The sequence below is a fragment of the Anguilla rostrata genome, chromosome 18, assembly GCF_018555375.3.
Source record: "Anguilla rostrata isolate EN2019 chromosome 18, ASM1855537v3, whole genome shotgun sequence".
NCBI lineage: Eukaryota > Metazoa > Chordata > Actinopteri > Anguilliformes > Anguillidae > Anguilla > Anguilla rostrata.
The window spans coordinates 16,070,743-16,095,684 of record NC_057950.1 but is presented as its reverse complement, the minus strand read 5'-3'; the positions used below and the strand labels follow the sequence as shown (position 1 = coordinate 16,095,684).

General features: G+C 38.7%; 1 protein-coding gene across 1 annotated transcript in view; it reads left to right on the top strand.

Annotated features, from left to right (window-relative positions):
* Positions 1 to 24,942, top strand: part of csmd1a (CUB and Sushi multiple domains 1a) — a 499,342-nt gene that overhangs the window by 462,353 nt on the left and 12,047 nt on the right. Inside the window, exons 43-59 of the mRNA XM_064317365.1 lie at positions 426 to 603; positions 1,896 to 2,041; positions 2,954 to 3,034; positions 3,698 to 3,811; positions 4,648 to 4,836; positions 4,969 to 5,115; positions 6,873 to 7,061; positions 10,093 to 10,278; positions 11,003 to 11,197; positions 13,050 to 13,223; positions 14,611 to 14,784; positions 15,433 to 15,606; positions 17,191 to 17,379; positions 18,005 to 18,178; positions 18,402 to 18,584; positions 23,749 to 23,925; positions 24,336 to 24,515. Of these exons, the coding sequence (XP_064173435.1) occupies positions 426 to 603; positions 1,896 to 2,041; positions 2,954 to 3,034; positions 3,698 to 3,811; positions 4,648 to 4,836; positions 4,969 to 5,115; positions 6,873 to 7,061; positions 10,093 to 10,278; positions 11,003 to 11,197; positions 13,050 to 13,223; positions 14,611 to 14,784; positions 15,433 to 15,606; positions 17,191 to 17,379; positions 18,005 to 18,178; positions 18,402 to 18,584; positions 23,749 to 23,925; positions 24,336 to 24,515 (2,850 nt within the window). The remainder of the gene's footprint in view (positions 1 to 425; positions 604 to 1,895; positions 2,042 to 2,953; positions 3,035 to 3,697; positions 3,812 to 4,647; positions 4,837 to 4,968; positions 5,116 to 6,872; positions 7,062 to 10,092; positions 10,279 to 11,002; positions 11,198 to 13,049; positions 13,224 to 14,610; positions 14,785 to 15,432; positions 15,607 to 17,190; positions 17,380 to 18,004; positions 18,179 to 18,401; positions 18,585 to 23,748; positions 23,926 to 24,335; positions 24,516 to 24,942) is intronic.

The following is a 24,942-nucleotide window of genomic DNA, read 5'->3' as shown; positions in this document are numbered from 1 at the left end:
AGAAAAAAAAATGCAAAAAAAAAAAATATATATAGTCCATAAGTATTTGGACAGTGACACAAATTGTTTTTTGGTTCTATACTCCAGCACATTTTGCATTTTATGAATATGAGATTAAATAGTGGACTGTCAGCTTTAAATTGAGGGAATTCATTTACATCCATATCTGGTGATTTTGTAGGAATTACAGCCCTTTTTACACTTTTAGCCCTTTTATAGTTCCCCCATTGTATTGATCTCATATTCAGAGACTAAACAACAAATATTGTGTCTTGTGTCACTGCTCCATACTTGTGTGTGTGTGTGTGTGTGTATAATTTTAAATGATGTCAACTTAGAACATGTTTTTTGTCTGTTTGGGCTGTTGCAGCTCACCCTTAAGTCATCTTGATACCTGCATACGTCCTCCCTTGCTCTCTTTCCAGCTCCTTGTGGCTACAATGTTACAGCTCAGAATGGAACAATATACTCCCCGGAGTACCCTAACGAGTACCCCAACTCTCAAGACTGCACCTGGCTGATCACAGTCCCGCACGGGCACGGCATTTACATCAACTTCACCCTGCTGCAGACGGAGCCGGTCACAGACTACATCGCCGTGTGGTGAGAGACAGCTTCGTGCTGCCCCTCCCCCCCCCCCCCCCCCCCCCTCGCCCGTCGCTCAATATCTTTCATTCTGTTCCGGTGTGCATGGCGATGAATTACCACGTCTCGCCACGAGAAAAAGATTTCGACGGGAACAAAAGGAGGGAAATTATCTCTGGGGGTCAGAGTGGCTGCGGGCAGCTATCATCTCAGGAAAGCGGAGAGCGATGAGCATGTTTCACAGTCGATGATCACAGAGAATCATCATGATAATCGCAATCAGATTCCCAGGGAAATGTGCAGCTGTTTGCTTTGATTGACTGGAGGGTGGAAAAAAACATGGGAATGCAAACTAATCACTGATGCTTGTTGATAGAAGATTAAATTAAAATAGTCATTTACTCCAACCATTAAATGAAATATATTTGCAATATTCATTTAAAAAAATTCTAATTAATTCCACGAGACAGAATTCCACACACATTTATAGGCAGTATTATGAAAAGAGAATAATGTATTTGACTGGAATATAATCCATCAGGCAGCTGAATTTCAGGTAAGTATTTTTTTTTCTCACTGCCCTGGTGAAGATGCATATGCAAGTAACACAATTAGCCACCAAACCCACTGTAGTGCCAGCAGGATTCTGAAGTAGATTAAAAAGCTTTGTGTGAATGCTGCAGGAATACTCCTCCACTCCCAACAATACACATCTTCTCCCGGTAATATGGTTTATTAATCTTCAGAAGCTATTAAAAGAGAATAATACTCTGTAAAGTCATATTTTTTGCGGTTCTCAATCTACATGCTCTCTAATGCAATTTATTTGTGAAAAGTCAGCAGAAATCATGGGATCTGAAAGTAAATCAATTTCACAAAATTGTCCAGAAATGTAATTACTGCATTGTGTACACACATGCATGCGTGTGTGTGTGTGTATGTGTGTTTGTGCGTGTGCATGTGTGTGTGTATATGCGTGTATGCATGCAAACACAGTTTTAGTAAATTTGCATATATTTGTGTGGGTGTGTGTGTGCGTGAGTGTATGCACATGTGGTTGTGTATCTGTGCTTGTTTGCTTGTGTGTATTTGTGTATGCTTGTGTGTGTGTGTGTGTGTGTGTGTGAGAGAGAGAGAGAGAAAGAGAGAGAGAGAGTATGCTTGTGTGGTTGTTTGTGTGTTTGTTTACCTGTGTGTATTTGTGTATGCCTGTGTGTACGCAGTGCACGTGTGCACGTGTGTGTGTGTGTGTGTGTGTGTGTGTGTGTGTGAATCTGAGTGTATTTTCTTTGTATGCTTTGGACTCTCAGGGATGGCCCAGACCAGCATTACCCACAGCTTGGTGTGTTTAGCGGAAACACTGCACTGGAATCAGCCTACAGCTCCTTCAACCAGGTGCTCATCAAGTTCCACAGCGACTTCTCCACCAGTGGATTCTTTGTCCTCAATTTTCACGGTCAGTTTATCTGCCAGATGAACGCCAGTGCTTCTTTAAAGGCCTGCTTTACAAACCCTAAATATCAGTTTGTGTTGAAATTAAGTTAAAAGCAACATTAATCTTGTCTGGTATTAGAAGGATTTGCTTGCACATGAGAGCAGAGGTGCACAGACTTTTGCACCCCATTTGGTTTTTCAGTAACTTTAGTTTTTAAATCTTGCCTTGGGGGGAGGGGGCGAGGGTCACATGATGGTGTGGATTTGGGAAAACGTGTGGTACATTTGCATTTTTACAGATTTAAGGGGTTTGAAGATTGCGCCGCCCCAAGAGTCAGCTTATAACTATTATCACTGTTGTCACCCTTGTAACATAACTGAACCTGTACCAGTTACTGTATATCTCTGTCAGTTTCTGGATTATGAAATATTCTTCCGGCTTGTCACAGTCCAATTTCTGTTGGTGTACAGTTGACAGAAGTTGCATTGCTTAGTAAAGTTATATGAACTGAAAATGCACAGGTTTTTTAAGATCTTTTTTTTAATCAGCACTATTTTTTATTTTCCTGAGTGTTTACTGCCTGCTTTTATGTCCGCAAATTGGAGCCCTTAATGACACTAGAGTCAGTTCTTGTTAAGTTTTACAATCCAAATGGAGCTCAGCTACCTCCCACTGTCTTCGTGTTATTTAACCATTCTCTAAATAAATGAGCACAGGCACATGTCTCTTTAAATGAATAATTCCATCCAGTACCCACCAATCTACTTTTGTAAGACCATTTGATTATAACCGCAAACAATTTGGAGGAATAAAGTAGAACTATTCCTATTTCTACTTCCTATTCTCTCATGAAATGAATTGCTGTTGTTTTGTTTGAAACTGGGAGTTAAGAAGATTGAAGCTCTTCACACGTGTTCTTTTATCATCCTTTAGCTTATCGTCTTAAGAAATGTGCTGCACCTCCTGCAATTGAAGAGGCAGAGCTTATTTCCGAGGATCAGGATTATGAAATAGGTATGTTGTCTCTAATAGCCATTTGGGTGCAATAGGATATGGCACCTGATCCTGCGACTTAGGAACCCTTTTCATAAGTTAGCTTATTAGCTAGTCAGGCATTTTATGTGATATCAGATCTTAGGTAGTTTGCGGTTGCGCATTGTTTGCTTACTTATTTGGCTGTAAAAAAGCAGGAAAAAAGCAGTAAAATAGAAATACAGCTGACTAGCTAGTTTAATAATGCACATACCTTGTAGTCGTGTATGTTTTTAATGTTGTTCTTGATTTCTTTTTTTAGCTGAACTTGACTTATATATTTTGCAGTCATTCCATCATTTAAAATCTGAATAAAAGTCAGTTTTCATACATTTTACAAATATCTTTCCCATTTAATTTTGACCACTTGAATAATATCAGTCTTGTATTTGCTGCTATCCCCTGCACATGAAACATAAAGTTTTGCTCTCCTCCTGCACCTGGGAGGAGCTGTGCATCTTGGCAGATGTGTTATGTGCTGCCTTACCACCACAGGGATGTGTGTATATCATGATAACTGCAAAGCTTACATACATACATTCATCCATACATACTGTAAGATACATAAGGTGTGTGATTTCTGCAAATGAAGAAAGGGGACTGGGTTTAAAATTTTTTCACCTCTGATTGCTTGATTTACCCTAGGAGACATTGTGCAGTACCGGTGCCTCCCAGGATTTTCATTGGTTGGAAATGAGGAACTCACCTGTAAGCTTAACTCACATCTGCAGTTTGAAGGCCCAGCCCCTTCCTGTGAGGGTAAGCATGAAGGCTTACCATGTTCCTGTTTCTGATGTTGACTTATTGCAGAGGAAATGGTGATCAGCAGAACATTCATATAGCTGTGAAGTTTTCACATCATCATTACTGGACAGTGCAGTGTCTTGTGAAAGTTGCTCTCATTTTATTTTATTTTAATTTCATTGAATATTAGCATGTATAATCGTGCAAACGTGCCTTTAGTTGATATCACTTTCAGGGCAGTTTGTGAATAAATGCGAATTTTGCAAAAACATGTTTGAATAGAGCTTTTTTTTTAGGCATTCATAGGAAGATGTCTAATTGGTGCAATTTAAATTTAGGCCTGTTATTCCTATAATTAGACCATTGATTGAGGCTTTATGGCGCCATACTTCATTTGCACATCTCATTTCTAATTACGGAGGGGATGTTACCGTGAATGGAAGGCGGCATTGAAGTGTCTGTAATGTCGAAAATAAAGTGCTAAGATGCTAGTTTCACCGAGACAGAAACATTGAGAGGCAGAGTCTACCCTAATGGGCCACTTTTTCACAACTACCATGCAAGCAGTACACATTAATGATCCATTCAGCCAGTTTCCACACTGTTCTTGATCATAAAACACATCTTGACCATTTCAGTATGTCGAAACCTTTTTTTTTAGAGGAACTCACTGGGGTAGAAAACTCGAGAGATGTTAAAGCTGCAAACTGCACAGATTACTGCCTCAGGATTCCTGAAAACACCTTTTTAAGAAGCACATTTTAAATATTTTTTCTACAGTATATTTTTGTTATTGAAGGCCATGACAGTGATGTACAATAACAGATGCCTGTTTTATGTCCCTTTTATAGCCCAGTGCCCTGCAAATGAAGAAAGGACCACTTCATCAGGGGTGATTCTCAGTCCTGGCTACCCAAGAAACTACCCCAACTCTCAGACCTGCTCCTGGGCTATTAAAGTAAAGCCCAGCTTTACCGTCTCCATTTACGTAGAGATGTTTCAAAGCGAAAAGCAGTTTGACGAACTGGAAATCTTTGATGGTAATGTACAGTTCCTGTGGCATGCCATTTTGTTGTGTGCTGTTTTTTTTTCTTTCTCCCCAAGCAAGTACCATTTTTGCTTGTTACATATATTGGTTCATTGGAATTTTTATTTATTTATTTTTTTGCTAGGACCCTCTGGCCAAAGTCCCTTGTTAGTGGCGCTAAGTGGTAACCACTCCACCCAGCTGAATTTCTCAAGCAAGACAAACCAGCTGTACCTCAGGTGGTCAACAGATCACGCAACCAGCAAGCGGGGATTCAAAATACGTTACACAGGTCTGTCGCCACAACATTATTTTCACTTAACGTCTTGTGCAAGTCCATAATTCCTCATGCCTGACCTTAATGCCTTGTGCCTGACTTAGCCGAAGCCAAATGTATTGCCCATGATGGTTCATAAGAAACGCGACGTAAAGACATATATCTCAGTAGATTGTAGAATAGACGGTATGTGCACAACATGCTTTTTCCCAGGCCTGGTGTCACAAACGATTAATACTCTAGTTTTCTGTCCTCGGAGGCAGTTCCTTTGGATGCAATTTAGGTCAGAGAGTTAAAGGAAGTCAGATTTTTCCAAGTTACCCCTCATTAGACTGAGTCCAGACATGTATACCTCAAGGTATTCTTTTGCAACTGCTCTGTAATAGAGGTCAAAGATCCCGTAATGAATTTTTCCGAATAACTTCCACATCCAGTGCCTGAAAGAGAGCTCTGCAGCACTGATTGAATGTGATTTGGATAGGAAAGTGTTGTCACAGTGATTACAATCTGTCCTCTGTTTGAATATATGGTTCAAAGCCACTTGCTATTTGGATTCAATTTATGTTTGTATGTATTTATTAAATGACCCCCCACTTATCTATACTGTACCATATTATCAACAATATCACAATGAAATCAAATAACAGGAAAAAAAATTACTTATCAAATGAGTCCATTGTTTAGTCAAAGCAACTGTGCAATTTTTACAGTGACATACATACAGCAAATAATTTGTTTGACTGATTGTAATCCATGTAACTTCAGTTCAATAATATGTGTAATGACTTGACTTTGATTTGATGGGTACTGTTTTCAGCTTTAGGCAGCTCTGTGAAAGCATACTGCCAAATCAGCTTTTCTTCCATTTTCAGTTCTTCCCCAGCATCCACTAAGTATAGTACTGTTACCATGGAAATTATTAATCTGGTGTATGCTCAATATTATAAATTACAAATGTTAAATTATAAAGTTAAAATGTGTTGTGCTTTCTCGGTCTTCTGTAATGTGTTGTTTAAAATTTAAATAATGGATTACGTTTGGGAAAACTATATTTTATGGAATAGATGTTGTAAAATTAAAGCTTGATAACAGGTAATTAGTGCAGCAGGCAATCCTAACTGAGTAAAAAGCATGTTTCTGATATTTTGCACTTGCAGTGTATTCCATGGTGGAATGGGCTGAACTGTCTTGCTTTCATTCCTGCAGACTCCTAAAAGACTTATAAATAATGTAAAGACATGTACAGGAGTCTAACGCACCTCTTCTTGATCTTTAGAATCTTGCTTTGGGAACTCTGTCCAGTCATAAGCTTTTTCTTCTTCTTAAATAGTCCATTGGGCTTTCATCAAAGTAAATTAGGGTGATATACTGCCCCGGGTTTTAACTTGTGGTCTAATCGCCAGCACTGAGACTGAACCTTTTAGTCTCATAAATCCAGTAGATGTACATAATGTTATCTGTCAGTGCTCAGACTAGACAGGAGGAAAAGTCAAACTAGAAATTAGTCAGAAGAACACGGAAAGTGCAGGGAAGCATCATTGGCACCACACCTTGTCCTTGACTGTTATTGCCTGCGTGCCCATGCAGTGGTACTTTCTGAATGAACTATGGCACCAGCAGTGCAGACAGTGGGTAATCACCAAGGTGGCTATCATCTCAAAATCTTTATTGTAACAATGTATTTGTTATCAAACATTTACAAAAGCAAGCTGTATAATGAAACATGGTTTTCTTCTTCTGTGGATAAGAGTGTTTTTATCTTCCTTGTTCAGCTGCATACTGTAGCATAAACAACCTGCCTCGAAATGGGGGAGTCTTCAACAGAACTGGGGAGCAGCCAGGAAGCAGGTTGCAGTACTTCTGCAACAGGGGATACAGGCTGGTGGGCCAGAGCAACGCCACCTGCAACCTGCACCCAAACGGACTGTATCAGTGGGACGCCCCTGCTCCTCTCTGTCAAGGTAATGCAAAGGAGAAAGTTTATTTATAAAACCATGGCTTCATTTAATCTGCTCTGGTGACTCTACTAATGGGATGGAGTTCTTTCAGCATGAGTCCATTATCCCCTGAGGCACGACAGTGCATCAAAGTCTCTTTTGCCAGGTGTATTGGTATCATGGGCTAAATGTTGTTATCGCAGTGTGCCGTGTAGCTTTGAAGGTCACTTGCTTTGTTTTCTGGTCTCACCACCCAACTCAGTACTACTGGCTGAACTGAGACACTGGTCTGCTTTCGGTCAAAATTTGTCCTTGAGTTTTCCGTATGAAAAAAAAAAAAGAGTTTGGATCTGAGGACAATAAACAAATGCAGAATAAATTCAAGTGCATTAATCTTTTTAATCATTAACCCTCCTAGAATTGCTAATTTCAGTGATTGAGTTCTGCGTTTTAGGGGAAAAGCAACACTTGCATTTATTCAGCATTTGTTTATTGTCCTTGGAACTCAGCCCTTATTTTTCATATTATTTGAGTTAGGACATATTGCTCTATTTACTGTTTGTAAAACAACTGCAAAATGGTAGGGAAATATGAAGAATTATGTAAGTTACACACTTGTTAGTCGGCAAGGTTGGCGTAATGAGAGGGCATGCATTTGCATAAAGCAGCACACAATATATTTTATTTTGAGTTCACTTCCTCAGGCAGTAGTAGTTTATATTCGTGAATTCATTGCACTAGCTACTTAAGTGGATATGGGTTTCAGTGTTTTTGTTGAGGGGAGACCATTATCTCATTAGGGACACCAAAGCATAACCCAGCAATCAAGTATTTCTGCACATTAAAATGCTCTGTGTTAATCCAACTCTAACAGTGTTTATGCATTTCTGCACAGTAAAATGCACAGTGTTAATCCAACTCAAACTGAGTTTATGAGAGTCTTTGCTGAAACATGCATAATAGGTTGCAGTACGATTTGTCAGTTTGAATCGCTTAGAATTTCCTGCAAGGAAGTTTTAAAAATCCTTTATTCAGCTCTGAGCTTAGGTACCGTAGTGGAAAAAGCACTTGGAAAGGAAATGTGTGTGTCATTAGGAAGATTTATGCAGAACGTACGTATATTTCAGCAAAATTTCCGATGGTGGACAGGTATTTTGTTATATGAAGGACTGTGGCGCTTGTGAAATGAACAGATGCGAGTGATATCTTAAAAATTGCGGCCACACATGTTAAATATGAGGAGGGAAAAGTAATGGAGGACTTGCAGATTGTGTTTCACTTAGCCAACCAAAAAGCTTCTTGCTTCTCTTAATGAGAAGTGCGCTGTGGCATCCTTTTGGTCCTGTAACTCCTACCATGAGCAGTGCATGCTCCTCGAGTAAAAACCTGGGGCTGTAACTGACACTACAACAAAAAGAGAAGGGATTGATCATTTATGTGTTCCAAAAGGAAAGTTGAAAAACATTGAAAGTTCTTTGCATAAATGGGCTGGCACCTTGGGCAGACTGCTCTTTTTGAACACTACAGCTGGTCATAGCTGGCTGGTGGCTGGGCAAAGCTGTTCTCGAGCTGGACAATGGTCAAAGTTGGTAGAGTAAGCTGGTGGCCAACCGGTGAACTACTGTAGCTGACCATATAGGCTGGTCAACCGGGGATCAGCTGGATTACCGACTAAAATTTCACAAAAACACAAATTAAAACATCTTGACCAGATTAGGCTGGTTTAAACTGGAATTTTCAGCAAGATAAGCTTTTTTTAGGGGTGAAAAATATTATTAAAAAAATATATATATTCTTGACACAGGATTTGTAAGGCTGTGTATTAAACTACAATTCATACAGTAACTATGAATGCATTATTAATTATTCATAATAAATTCAGACATCCTGTACATACCGAAGCCCAACTTTGTTTCTGAGTATACTGTGAAACACCGCATGTTTTCTTCCATCAATAGTATAGCTTCATGTGCTTTTGGTAAGCCCTGTCTCATCTCACATGGCAGGAAGGCAATGAATACTTTTACCAGTGGATTCTGAACACACTTTGGGATGTAAGGTTTAAAGGTGGAGGGTTCCTGTCTTAGGTGGCAACATGCTGTTGTATACCTGGGGTGACGCTCATTCATGTATTATTCCTGTGACAATCCAATGACTGCAGTGAGAGACCCAGAATTACAGTGAACACTCCTCACATGCAAGGCATATTTAATTACTTTGGCAAAGTCAAATACTGCAGTAGAAGCAGGTTTTTTTTTGAATGATTGCATCTATTAAAAGGAAGTAAACTGACATCTTACAGTTTTAAAGAGAAAGCTATTTCCTTAATGTTCTTACCTTGGTTATTGTTTACTGCCATAACATTCAAGTCATTTTGCGTGTCTGACTGAGGGTTGTTAAAATGTATGCTAATTAAGTCTAATCCTTTCTGTAACTGGTGAAAGCCATGCACGTTGCAGGATCTCGGGTCATAGAGGTACTGTGGAGACTTCCGTCTCTCTTTAATCATTGGCTACAGCCGCAAGGTTGTGATCCAGTTCAATAATAACAATGTTGCCTCTTAATTAGTCCCATAGCTGTTATTAAAATCAAGAAAATATTTTGCTTGTCCTGTATTTTATTGAGAATACTGTTTATCGTTATGATCTTTACAGCCAGTGAGATTTAGATTTTGAGTGAAAATAAGTCACACTTGTCTTTGTTTAGAAAAAACAACAAAAATATTTGTAATAGGTTTGTAAATGTATGCAAGGCTTAGTTCTTGATTTGGATTACCAAAATTGTCTCACTATTGGGTCATAAGACCCTGTAATTTCCTTGTATTTCCTTTGTTGAACTGATAATATTTATGTTGTTTTTCATTCATTTTAATATATAAATCCCATATTTGTGGTGAATCCCAGGCCTATCATCAGGCTTAACGTTAAAATTAAGGCTAGGGTTTGGAGAATGGCAGGCAATGTGGTTGATACAAGTTCTGGGTTATGTTCAGGTGCTAGGGGATAAAATAATGTAAACCATGTCATTTTGTTGTTGTTGTTGTTTTTATTTGCAGCTATATCCTGTGGAATTCCTGACCCCCCTGGTAATGGTTCATTCCACGGTTTCCAATACACAGTGGGAAGTAAAGTGCATTACCAGTGTAACGAAGGGTACAGGATGGAGAGCAGCCGGTCTCTCAGTGCCGTCTGCCAGGGGGATGGGTCTTGGAGTAACACAGTGCACCCACCGCGCTGTCTGCGTAAGATGCTTAACCATAGCGCTACAACAATTATGCTATATTGAGTAGCTTATGGTGTCAAAATGCTTCTATTTGAGCCTTTATCGTGGTCACCAGAAGGGTATGAAAACCAACAGTGCTAATTGGAAAAGACTACAGTGTGGCTCTGTTCCGACGCATATCACCAGAGGAAACGGATTCCTCTGGAGTGCATTTGAGGAAATGGTTAATGATTAAAATCAGTTTAATTCATGAAATGTCCATACTGATTACAGCACTTTTTGCAGAATGACATGTTTTTGACACCTGGTATAATGAAAAGGTAAAGTCAACAATTCATCTCAAATCCAAATAGATATAGCTGCTAAAGGGAAGCACGTTTTGTATTCATGGTGCAGAACCATGACTACTTCTTCCTATTCTGTGACAAGTCTGCATTACCGTACTACCTGGGTTATTTGATTATTTGTATGTATGGACATTTTTAACTGCAGAATTTTTATTTATTTATATTATTTATAACCATGTTGTCGTTAGTCGCTCAGGGCTTTGATATTCTTATTCTAAAAACTTTGTACGGTTGTTTAATAAGGGACTCCAATCCGACGACACAATTAAACATCATCTTTTTTCCATTTAAAGAATGCACACAATATGCTTCTCTTTTTTTTCATTAATTGAATTGCATTTGTGAAGTGGCTGTACACAAGGATGACATTAATGCTTGTCTGTTTAATTCCTGCAGCGATACAATGCCCTAGCATCGACACGCTGCTCTCAGAAAACATGGTGTGGCGTGTCATTTCTGGTTCACTGAATGAATTTGGGACCCAGATTATGCTGACCTGTACCCCAGGCTTCTACCTCGGAGGTAGAAGAATCATCAAGTGCTTGGCTAATGGAACCTGGAGTGGCATTGAGGAGAAATCTACCTGCAAGAGTAAGGGTTGCATTCATTGCAGTGCTCATGACAATGAAGCACTTATTGGGGAGGGGAGAGGAACAGCAGCCGTATTTCGGGGCAATGTTCTAATTTGCTGAACCCGACAGCGGATATTTGTGTGGTTTACTTTTCGCTCTGTGTTCCGTGAAACCCCAAAGATATTGTCAACTGTCCTTGGTTTCAAAGTATTGTCTGTCTTCTGCTAATAAACAATGTAAATTTAAAGTATCGATTTACACAGATTTCAAAACTACTCTGTAAATTGAGAATTGAATCATGCTGCATACTGCACTTCACCTGCATATAATATTTCTGAATAAATCATCAAGCTCTTCAGAAGCAAGAAGTGTCTCCCCCTCAGTAATAATAATAATAATAATAATAATAATAATAATAATAATAAGGTGGTGCAACATGATGAGATAAATGTTTGTCTGCAGAAATACACAGATTCATTTTTCAGTTCATGACTTGCAAAGTATGTGAGATTGCCAAGCAAAAAGGCTTCAGACTGTCACTTGATAAACCAAATCCTGCAGTGCCCTTTATTAAGTCTCTGTGTATTTTTGCCCTGATCTGTGTGTAATCCCTTGGATTAGGTGTGAATTCACAAGGAGGGCCGAGAACATCGTACTGCAGTCCTGTTTCTTCTGTGCAAATATCAATAACCAATATTGTAATGGTGAATTATCCAGAGAAAAACACCAAAGCTAATGGGAGGACAGAGAGTAAATGTAAATACTGGAATCGGGGAAGAATTAATATTTCATGTGTTTACATGTCATGGTAAAGATGCCAATGAGCTTCAGTTGCTCTAGCCTGCCTTTCCAGATATCCAGTAGGATTTTAAATGCAAATAAATGTATCGAGACGTATGTATGTAAACATGGTGAAGACATCTACAGAACAATTACTCCGCTAATCATAATTGTAATTGTATGGTATTAGTTAGAATGATTATAGACAATAGAGAACATATTAAATATTGAAATATGCTATGAACTACACACAGTTATTTTGCATATTGTAAACAGAGTAAATATATTTTATTTGAGTATTACTGTTCGTGGCTGAGGATCAAGGATTAGGAACATCTGCATTCTAGAAACTAGCTAGAGAATCAGGTGCATCAGAGAAAACACATTAAAAAATAATCATCGCACTTGAACAGTCCTGCAAATGGAAATTCACCAATATCTGAATATCTTGACTCTTTTACTTAACACTCTTAACTTTCTGTACTAGACGTTCATTAGAATAACATGCTAACATTTACCTCAGTGAACTTTTACCAGTTCTATTCAATTGTTTTCTATTAGAAAATTAAGAAAGTTACAATTACTTAATCTATCATCAGAGATTATGCGTTTTAGAAATATATAAAATTATCACTACATACAAAAATCAATGTGTTGAAAAATGGAAGAATGGATGACATTCCAGGGGTGTGTATGTGTGTGTGTGTGTGCGCACGCATGTGTGTGTCGTCTCCCTCCAGATAACCTCTATAGAATTGCTTCCATTTCTCTAATATACAGCATTTGAGTATAGTTTGCTTTCCCACATGGTTGTGCGTCATTCATTCATTAGAGAGTTTGTCGGCCGTAACTGAAAACCTTTTTCCTTGACAGAAGAATATGAAACTGTCATATTATTCAGGATGAGGAGCATGCTAAGATGAGAACATCACAAATTCAGATGCGTTGTTTTGAAATTTGTGTGCTTCTGTTGCATTTACGATTTACATAAATTGAAGCAGTTTCCTCATATTTATGTAACCTTGCTCATTATTTTTATTCTTTGTTCTCCTGAGCAGGAAAATGATACATTTTATTTATTTTCTTTTTAGTAATTTCTTGTGGGGACCTTCCCTCTCCACCGAATGGCAACAAGATTGGCACCTTGTCCACATTTGGCGCCACGGCGATATTCACGTGTAACACAGGCTACACGCTGTCAGGATCACACGTGAGAGAGTGTGGAGCAAACGGACTGTGGAATGGAGTGGAAACAAAATGTCTGGGTAATGGCATCAGTATCATCTTAACATCCATTTAGCTTTTTGTTTACACTGCATTATAGGTTTTCACCCTTACCACTCTTAACCGGTTTCCTTTGATGCATATCATTTAGCCAGGAGCAGAGAGACAGGCAGAAACACAGATGGGTTTCACTTAAAGTATGTCCATGCATGGACTCCCCACCCCCCACTCACATTTGTGTTATAATACTCTATCAGCCAGCTCCATTATGTGTTGAAAATGCAAACACAAAAATAACTTTATTCAAATTGAGAAAATAAACAAACTGAAGCAGCTTAGTGTCCACTTATTTTAGACACAATAAAATAACGAAGTTTTGCATTAATGATGAGAACGTCTATTCCATAAACCGTCAGTCTTAACAATTGTTTAGTCAACTTTAACGATCCTTTACAATCACTTTTACTGACATTTAAAAGGGGTTCATTAAGCCACAAAAAATGTGTCTGTTTACTTATTTCCAAAATGATGTATGGTAAAATAGCATTTATTTTTTATGTAAAGTAAGTTATTGTTAATCAGGAGAGAGGGAACATTGAAAAGGGTTTACTCACAAGTTGCTTTCTGATTGCCAGACTAACAAACAGAAAGCAACTAGAACAAAGATGCCCAATTACTCTAGTTTGTTAGCTACCTAAATATAGATGACGATTCTTACATCAGCAACAGGGACACTGAAAATATCCAGGAAATCAGTAGGATTGGAACAATTCAGTCATATGTATACATAGCAAGGTATTCATATTTGGCAGTGCAATCACTTGTAATCAGCCTATACTACCATTCTTACAAAGTAAATAACTAAAAGTTGAATAGCTAGTTAGTTTTCTTTGCTTTGATAATGAAATCATGTAAATCCATATTCTTTTACCTCTAACTTTTTGAATAGACTGGCTTACATTCTTTGCATACAATCCACAGTAGTATGTTTATAATGCTGCCTAGTTTGTGCATCCTTTTTTATGAGCGTAATGTTAATTGACCTTCTGTACTATTAATGAGTATATATATTTACTGAGTGCTCCTATGGTTCAGTTTAAATGGCAGATTATTAGACTCCTGTAGGTCTCTGGATTAAGGGAGTGTACTGAAAACTGCAAGTGCTTTGAGAAAAGCTTTATAAGTAATGTTTATTTATAATTAATCATTTATGTGTCGATGTTTGCATTTGTCTGTTATATATATATGTATAGACTATTTTATTTTTATTTTTTTAAAGATTGCAACAAATAAATAATTGCAAATATCAGCATTAGTCTTCCTGTGAATGAATCGTGGAATTCTGTTGAATTATGTCAAGCTTGTATAGAAGAGCCAGAGGGTATATTAACATGGTGTAATTTGTGATGATTTATTTCTGTCTCGTAGCGGGCCACTGTGGTTCTCCTGACCCAATCACAAATGGTCACATCAGTGGAGATGGTTTCAGTTACCGGGACACGGTTGTCTACCAGTGCAACCTGGGGTTTCGACTAATTGGCACCTCCGTTCGGATTTGCCAGCAGGATCACAAATGGTCAGGACATGCACCCGTCTGTGTCCGTAAGTTACGCTCTTTTTTTAAAGATTGAGGATGGATTCATTCATATTCCAGTGCAGTTTGTACATCACAGTGACTGGAATTGTCTTAGTATTTAAGCCTTTAAAACCAGTCAGGGCCAATAGGTGCGATTCATGAAGGTCGCCAGAGGGGCAGATCTGTTGTAAAGCTTTCAAGCTGTACATTCCATGTTCACATCACAAATACTATTCAGTGCTGTAACGAAAATGATACAAATAATCACAATAACCCTATTTGCTGAAAATGGCAAAATTCTCATAATCTATGTATATCTACAGTGTATTCCATGAATAAACCATGACTAGAGTTTAAAGTAGTTTTGGGAACGTTTACCAATAAGCACCACTTTCCCAGAACAAAATACATATTAGGGGTCACACATAGTTTGGCACTTTTCAAGACTTGCATTCCTATACCAATCTTTCTATATATTTCAGTGTTCTGTGCTAATGTAGATAAATGAAGGACAGTTCCAGTTCACCGTGTTCTTTCTGATGCACTGACAGAGCAAGAAAATGGCCCTACAAGAACTATGAGACATTCCATGCTGGGAGAAAAGATAAATAAATTATAAATACAGTCTTTTTTGGGTGGTTTCCTTCAGTAAAGTAACTCTGTTCTGTTCTCAGCAATTACATGTGGTCACCCTGGCAACCCTGCACATGGACGTACCAATGGGAGCGAGTTCAATCTGAACGACATTGTCAACTTCACCTGCAACACTGGCTACCTGTTGCATGGTGTCGCACGTGCTCAGTGCAGGGCGAACGGCCAATGGAGCAACTCTCTCCCAGTCTGCAGGGGTACGAACCTTTAAGCGCTGCTTTTCCTGTTTATACACAGCCCTTCTCTCTCACTTATCCCTCAAGACCTTACAGGACAAATACATCATCTGGAGAGAAAAAACACTTGTCTGATTGTCCGTCCCCATCCTTCAGTGGCCTACAACATGAGTCATACCACTGTGCGAGAAACTCCAGGTCTCGTATCCAGGTTTTAAATTTGAAATTCAGACGGTTGCATCAAAGCATGTCTGCCATTGCTTCAGAATTTTCGAACATGAAGCGAGTCTAACTGGTTGGATGTTTTCAACTGAATAATTCATTAATGTGAATGCGATTTAAAGGAATGAGATATGTGGTCGGAATGTCATATGTGTGTTTGATATACGTATGCTAGCTTGGTGGATATCCTACTGAGGTTTGCTGTGGTCCCTGCACTTCTCAGATGTTTGCTTGCATGATTCAGTCCCAGAATTCTCAGCATAGTGTCTATTATTATTAACAAATTCAGTACAGTGTAGTTTAGATGAGCATAGACTGTATATAGCTAATCTATAATGTCCTCTTTAAAATTTAATTTGCCACATTTTTACTCTGGGTAAGTAGTCCTATCGTTTATTAGTTTAGCTGTACAAGAACTGCATTGCAAAATCAGAATTCGCTAGAGTGAAGATTTGGTTACTGGGAGGAAGTCTCAGATACATGTACAGCATAGGCTGTTGGATCCTTCAATTGGTAGATATGTCAAGAATATCAGCCAGTCATTATTTGCACCTATGTTTCACAGTGTCCTTTTTGCGACTCAGTCCATAGCAACAGTAATCCGCCATGGTCTTGCCGATCCGTATAGTGCTATCACAAGTTTGCACCCTCCCTCGGAACGCTGACACACTCTGTGACATAAGACGTTCTGCACTGCTTGACATTCCTCGCGCAGTAATAGCTTACCTAAAATTTTTCTCTTCTTAAGCCTGCCACCTGAATAATGGTGTCTTAAAGCAAAAGCAGGGCATACCAATAACTAGTGCCAATTAGCAATTGTTTGCCCCCTGCCCCCCGGGTTTAATTGACTGCTGAACCTTGGCAGCTGTCACTGAAGGAAACCAATCTGTTTTTTTGGGGTTTTTTTCCTTGGATCTGATTTCAACTTTTGTCTCTTTCTGGTGAAGGGTAATGAATGTAAGCCAGTAGTGTCAGGCAGGAGCAGCCAGTTCCATCTCACTGTTTTTTTCTGTCTTGCACAGTGAGAAATAAAGAGCAGTGCACATACATGCTGCGTAAAATCATTACTACATCTGCGTTATTAATGATATTTGCTGCAATCGCTTGGTGACTGACCAAACAAGGTCTAATTGAGTCATTTCATTCAATGTCATGCCATTACATCACAGCAAGGATGAAAGACGGAATGACATCATGCAGAAAACAGCTGTTGGAACGGTCCACTGAGAGAATGCATTTTAAAGCAGACCTGAAACAATCATGATGGGCTGAAATCACACAAGGGCTTCTGCCGTGATTGTGCAGTTTGGCTGTCCTTTCTGGATTCCCCGGGTTTTCCTGTTATTTGTTCTGAAGGTCCCTGTTGCTTTCTTTGCCCTGCAGTGGTAAACTGCTCAGATCCAGGCTTTGTGGAGAATGCCATTCGTCATTCCCAGCAGAACTACCCGGAAAGCTTCAGCTACCAAGCCAGTGTGATGTATCACTGCAAGAGGGGCTTCTATCTGCTGGGTTCATCAGTGCTCACCTGCCAGTCAAACGGTTTCTGGGACCGATCACTTCCTAAGTGCCTTTGTGAGTAATGTGCTGTTATTGTCTCAATAGAAAAAAGCAGTATTTGCAGTTTAAATGCCATTTCAAGCAGCACTGTTGTTGGTGGAAGACAAAAGTGGCAGTGTTGCTAATGGGGAAATGATGACTCTCTACAAAAGGTGGTCCTGATTAGATAGACAGTAGTATTGGATAGCTCATGTCTAATGGAGGTCAGTAGGAAATGCACATGAACAGAGACTAATTTACTTCATGAAGTTAGTACGAACCTAGTATGAAGCTAGCACTAAGCTACCATGAAATTAGGAAGTACAATACCAAGTTTCTTGAGTTGGCATGTGCCAGATAGAGTGCTATTCTATTTTTAAGTTGATTTCTTTCATCAAGTTGCCATGATGTCAAGGTTGCATTTTCATTCAGCTATTTTCTTGACAATCTTGGGATTACGACAAAAATATTTTCTATCACTCACTCATATTCATTACGTGAGGAAAATAGCCGAGTAGATTGGAAAATCCAAATTACTTTAACTTCCCATTCATGCTACTGCCTTTGCATAACCTTGGAGATTCACTAATGCAGACGGAAGTACCAGAGCTCCATGTTTCTATTTGTGTCCACTTTGCTATTCTTCTTTCTCCCCCTCCAGCCATTTCCTGTGGTGATCCTGGCACGCCGCCCAATGCCGCCATGTCAGGGAGGAAGTTCACCAATGCCGCTGTGGTACATTACTCCTGCAGCCAGGGAAGAGTGCTGGTCGGCAACGCCACTCGGGTCTGCCTACAGGAGGGGCACTGGAGTGGATCTCCACCCTACTGCTCAGGTACCAAGAGCTTTGGTTCTTACCAAGGCTTTAGCTCACCTTCTGAATGCACCGTATTGAATGTCCCTTGTGGGTTATTGCATTTTGTGATGGACCAAGCTGATGATATTGGAGTTGTATGGATTGTATAAGAGTGATTTACATTAATGTGGAATAATCATTGGGTTTTTGGTTGCTGTTGTCATGCATCTCTTTGAGGAGCTGTGTTCTCTCTTTGGACCAGGCGGGAGCCCTGGTTTCTGTGGGGACCCCGGTGTCCCTCCTCATGGCTCCAGGCTGGGAGAGGAGTTCAAGCTGAAGAGTCTCCTGAGGTTTACCTGTGAGACAGGCTACACTCTGATTGGCTCAGCGGAGCGCACCTGCCTCTTCAACGGGTCCTGGAGTGGGACACAGCCCATGTGTGAAGGTAAGAGTCCCCACAGGGCACAGAGAGGCCCTACACAGGGTACAGACAGGCCCCACACAGGGTAGAGACAGACCCCACATAGGGCACAGAGAGGCCCTACACAGGGTAGAGACAGACCCCACACAGGGCACAGAGAGGCCCTACACAGGGCACAGTGCAGCCCTGCACAGGGTAGAGACAGACCCCACACAGGGCACAGAGAGGCCCTACACAGGGCACAGAGATCCCAGAGATACAGTATACAGTCTGTATATATCTTGTCAATATGTTCCGCACATGAATCACATTGCTATTTTTGATTCTCTACATTTCGATCATTCATTAATTTTTACACATTTCTGCAAGCAGAAATATGCCATTTTTCTCTACCACCCTGGAGTCAGTTAGTGGGTTCCCCCAAACTCTCTGAAACCATTGGGTCAAGATGTATGGCAAAGTACAGTTCCCCAGTGTTTGTCTCATTACCTAAATGAACCCAGAGCTTTTTACTGCATGGTGCCACAATCTCATATCCATTACACTCTGTTAACAGCACTTAGACAGTTACAGAAATGTGAAATGGGAATGTGTTTAAGTCCAAAGGTACTTGAAATGAGTCTTATTCCCTAAATGAAGCTTTTATTTTTTAAAACATCACTACACTTGTAGTAGGTTGTTACATTTTTTGTTAGCAGTGGTAGATTCATTCAAGTTTTAGAATGTACCTTTTTAAAATTCCATTGCGCTTGGTGAATTCCCATTTGTTTCCATAAAGCATTTCACAAATTTAATCATTTCAAAATTGCAGATACAGGAAGCCAAAAGCACAAATACTTTTTTCTTTCCATTCTTCAAGAGCAATTTGTCTAAATATTAGCAAGTGCTATCCTAGCAAGCAGATTATTACATGTATCATGCTCTCGGTATTTGTAGTATCATCTGCATTTGGTGGGGAAATCTTTTCTTTAAATGTGTTGCCGCATCCCTCATTATCTCTTATTATAGGTAAGCAAGTTTACCTATTCTAGAATACAGATGCATGGTTCATTAGTCATTATATATAACAAGCAAACATAATTATACTTCTGTGCTTTAGGAAATCGAGCAAGTTAATTTTAACCCATTCCCCTGCCTGATTAGAGATCTTTCGACCATAAAATTCCCCAATAAAATAACACAATCCTGCTATTATCTTTCACAAGGGCCAAAAAATACAATACACTGAAACTGAAAAAACAAATAATTTATCTGCAAGGCTGAATCTAATGACCAGATATGCCACACTAGAGTACCTAACATGGCTACAGCGAATCCTTCGGTGAAACCAGTTCCCCTGTTAGTTCTACTCTGGCATTCAACAGAAAAAGTTGAAGCCTTATTCTTAGCATTCCATTCTTAGTCATAACCTTCAACAACCAATAAGTAGAGGACATCAATTTTAGCTTTTATTATATATACATATGCTGTGCCAAAGGCACGCACAGATAAGTGTTGCTTGTTTGCCATAAAGCATCTTTGCCTGAATCAAATATTGATTATGAATATAATTAGTGGGTGTTTCGAGCAAAAAAATGTTGATGTTATTACTTGTTATGTATGCCAATTACCGAAATACTCTACTTTCCTGTGAAATTCTGTAGGGGAAGCATTACCAGGGTCACATGAAGTGCATTTGCATGCTCTGGTGGATTCAAACCTTCTCTCTTGGGAAATTAAGAACAGTCTTCAAATTTGAAAATATGTCCTTTCCATGGGCATACATTTGGAATGTGCATTTTCATTGTTATCAGAAGGGCCTGTTGCAAAATCAAAAAGTACATCAACAGATTTTTAGTGCTACAGTCTTCTCCCATTGTTATTAATTTCAGCATGTTTATATTTCCCTCAAGCTGACCTTTGAGAGCAAGTGATGGACTATGCAAATGAGAGTGAAAACCCAGGAGGGTGCCGCTATATAAATCACCATATGTATGGTTGTAAAGCATATGACAATCTTGTCAGCAGTTAACTTGAGCTTGATCACCCTTCATGCCGAGTATAACTGTTCTTAATCATGAGAAAAATGCCAGGACAATCCATTTCTAATCTAGACTGTGAGAAATATATGAAAAGACATGATATTGTATCTAACTGTAAATCTAAACCAAGATTTAATCACCCTTTGGACAAAAATTCCTATTTCCTAGAGGTCTCACAGATTTTGGCTTCGGTCAAACATGAGTTTTGTACATCATGGAGATTTAAAGAAATATAACTATGATAAACCGGAAATGGCTGTCTTTCAAAGTACAACCTTTTCATGCAAATGTGGTACAAAAAGTCTACTTAAAGTGACAGTTAACTATCTGGAGTTTTTTAAATATTATTTCAATTTCAGTGTATGTTTTCCAGTGGACTATGTGGGGTTTTTTTGTATCCAATGGAGATACTTCCTTGAGATATTTACGGAGGTTACTGACTACCTGTCAGTTTTACAATGGTTGCTACTGGGACATTCAGTGTTTGGAGTTTAAAGTAAGGAAATACGCCCGAAATAACTCCAAAGCAGCTTTGTGCAGCAACGTTTTGCCTCCAGAGGTTGTACGTGTGTATATTACTGGATTATTCTTCAAAAATAACATTCAAACTTATTTTCAGTGAGAATTATTTCTTATGGTATAGGTGACCTGCGAAGAAAATAACTACCAGCATGATATAACTGATATTTATGTTTTAATTGTGAATCAAATGAATTTCATATGTACAACCTCTGGAACCACAACATTGCTAATATACTAACTGCTTTTTTGAGTTACTTGAAACATATTGTCTTGCTTTAGGCCACAAGTACCCCTAATGATGCCAGCTGGCAGGTCTTAAGAAACTTGTGTAAATATCTAAAATAAACTTCATTGCATATAAAACTGTCTGCGTCAATTGAAAACATAATGAAATAATATCAAAACTCCCAGAAAGTGAACTGTCACTTGCTGTACTGTAAGTATTTGCGAATGTTAACTTATGCCAGTGGTCTGCCATTAAGGAGCATTAAATGTACATGAACTCACTTTAATATACTCAAAGTTTTATTTTATGCTCCACCATGTTCAGCAATTTCAGAAGACATTGAAAATACTTTTATAATATGGGGGTTATTTTACTATGCTAAAAAGAAAAAAAGTCAAAGGACCCATATTGCTTACGGGAAATCCATAAAAATGTATTATTTAGAGGGCATTCATAATTGAGTAAGGGGTTTAGCAGTTGCTGTAAGAGACTTAAGATGGATCACTATTGGGGAAATTCAAAGGATACGTCAGGGCAGCGTTTCAGTGCTACAAATAAAGCCGCGCAGGTAGTAAATGGACGTTGCACTGCATGGGGGACTATGAGAATGCTGACGCTTTGAAATAATGAGTTTCTATGTGGAAATATGCCTGATGGCCACAGATGCTTCCCCTGAACACATAATTAACTCTTTACTGAACCCGTTTTTCTCTGTTGACTAAAAAATTTGTAATTGAAAATTATAATGATTGTGTCTTTATAGAACAGCTACACAAGAGACTGAAGATAATTGTAAATAATGATAATAATAAACAGATTCCAAAGTTCAGTGTTCATTAGTATATTCAAGCAATTAATCTTTTCATTTCTGCACTAATGTTGAACTGAAGATGGGGGGGTATACTTATGGATGATGGTGTGTTGTATTTTTTCTAAGATATTATTAACACCCTGTGATTCACGAAAAGAAAGGATTTGCTCAGTCAAGTAATACATTAGGCTTATGTTCAGTATGTGCAAAATCCAGGCTGAAAATTTGGTGTGATGGAGCCTTTGAGGGATTGTATCTATTTTTTTTTCTCTCTTTCTCTTTCTCTTTTTCAAAAATCGAGTACTGGTTGTTGGTGTTTTCTGTTGAGTACAGCTGATGAAATGTACTCAGGCACAATGACTGCAGTGGCTGCAGTGCAGTATTTGGTGAAAAGCAATACAGTGGCTGCAGTGATGAGCCTGGCCTAGAAATATTACTGGAAATTCCAAAAAGGGAGGGGAAGAGAAGAAGACTATGATGACAAATTAAAAACATGAAAGAAAAAATTATTTTCAAAAAGAATAAATGTTGCATTGCCCTAGGAAACTAGTCATATGAAGGCCAAGAAGATTCACTGTACTGATGTTCTCTTTATTGTTTGATACATAAATGTGTTACTACATAATGTCTAAACTCATATAAAGGAAGTTTATAAAGTAGATATCCAAGTAGGAGACTGACAACTTCATTTTTTGTGTGTTCGTAACTATTCTGTGTAGTCATAGCACATAGCCCTCATAAAAATATAATGAATAAAATATAAGGTTTCAATTATTCACATATATGCCCTTCTGTCACAAGCCGTGATTTTAAAAAGGCATAATTATTGCTTTTATTCCATTAGTTTAGTTTATATATGCCAAAATGAAGTGAGTCTTTTAAATCCTGACACCCATTTTTTGGTATTGTTGAATATTAAGTCACTAATGAGCCACCTTTATGGAATATTGAAATATGTAAATGTGGATAAGGGAATTTTTAAATTATATTTTCTTTTTTTTGTTTTACTTTTGAGCAACATATGTATATATAAAATTCTAATATCTAATATGTCATATTCTTGAGCAATAATCTACAGTATGATTAATTTCATGATGACTAAAGCGAACGGTAACCTAATGGCAATTCAGTGAGACACTTGTTAGTTTTCATTTTTGTAATTGGTTTATATTTATAATGGGATCTCATTTGATTTATTGTTTTTTTTTTGTTTTTGTTTTTTTCAAAAATAAGACAACATACTTAAATACTGACAGACATAAGTTGCAATGGAAATCTTTAACTAATTGCTGGAGATCAATAGGTGTTTGAATATAAAAGTTTGAAAAAAAAATCTGCTTTTGCTCTTTTATGCTAGCGGTGTTAAGCATCGACTATGTCAGGGCACAGTTTACACTGCAGGTTCAGCAAACTGTTCTTCATTAGTTGATTTTTTTTGTAAAGTCATATCCCGCAGGTGCATTAACTGAACTCATTGAACCAGATATGTGTAAAAAAGGAAAGAGGGAAACAGAAACAGGTTATTGGTGTCAGAGGAAAATAAAACTAGGGACTAGGCTTGCATTTGACCAGTGGTTTACAGACTACAGTGGTTTTTCATTTGCCTAGCGGTGTCCTGTGGTAACCCTGGCACACCCGCCTACGGGAAGATCGTCTTCAGCGACGGCATTCTCTTCTCCAACTCGGTGACGTATGCCTGTTGGGATGGATACAAGACATCAGGACTCACAACCCGACACTGCACCACCAACGGCACCTGGACTGGATCCGCCCCAGACTGCACGGGTCAGGGCTCTGTCTTGTCTCTCACTCAAACACACTTTACACACAAATTCTTTTTTTCCAATGATATGTAACCATCTATTTGCAGTTTGTAAGTTTGGACTTGATTTTCCAAGCTATGCTTCTGCTGACTGCATTGTGCTGGATATTTGAACCATACTGGCTTGAACTGCCACTTACAACTGGGAAGAGTTTTATTGATTTCAGGAATCAGGCGGATTGATCTTGTGGTTATGTACAGGAGAATCTCCAGACCCTGTGTTCTCCAAGGGTTTGAGCTGAAATGGAGGCCTCTTGTGAAATATACCACTGTTAATATTGCCCTACTACCATGTCAATATATTGTGTGAAATGCATTAATCAGCTGCACATTAATCAACAACTCCTAAAACATTATTTGCCCTCGTTTGCAGTGATCAGCTGTGGAGACCCAGGTCCAGTGGCAAATGGGATTTATATTGGAAATGAATTCACATTTAATAAGACGATAAAATATCACTGCAACCCAGGATACATCATGGAGCCTGTAGGATCTTCCACTTTACTCTGCACCAAAGATGGGACCTGGAATCAGACCAAACCCAGCTGCAGGGGTAAATACACAAATGCATACTAATTCATAATGGGGAGAAACCTGCTGTACGTTTAAAGCAAGCGTAGTGGAAAAAATGAGAAATATTGATTGTTTCCAGAGGGAATTTGTGAAAATGCGCACGGGTGTTTTAACATATTTTAGAGCAGCACTAATAAGGTATATTTCAGGGCCCAGACAGTTAGCCCACCTGCCTGGTGGCATAGCCTGATTTATTTCCATATGGGCCAGTAAATCACGTCACCACTGGCTCAGCAGCCCTCTAAAAACATTCATATTTATTGTTCTACCTCGAAAGAAATAAGGGGAAACAATCACAGAAAAGGACGAGCTTGTGAAAAAGGGTATGAAATACAGGAGGGTGGGCAGGTATGAACTTACCACCATTTTTAATTTTTACATCTTATCTAAATCTGTTTGCTTGCTGT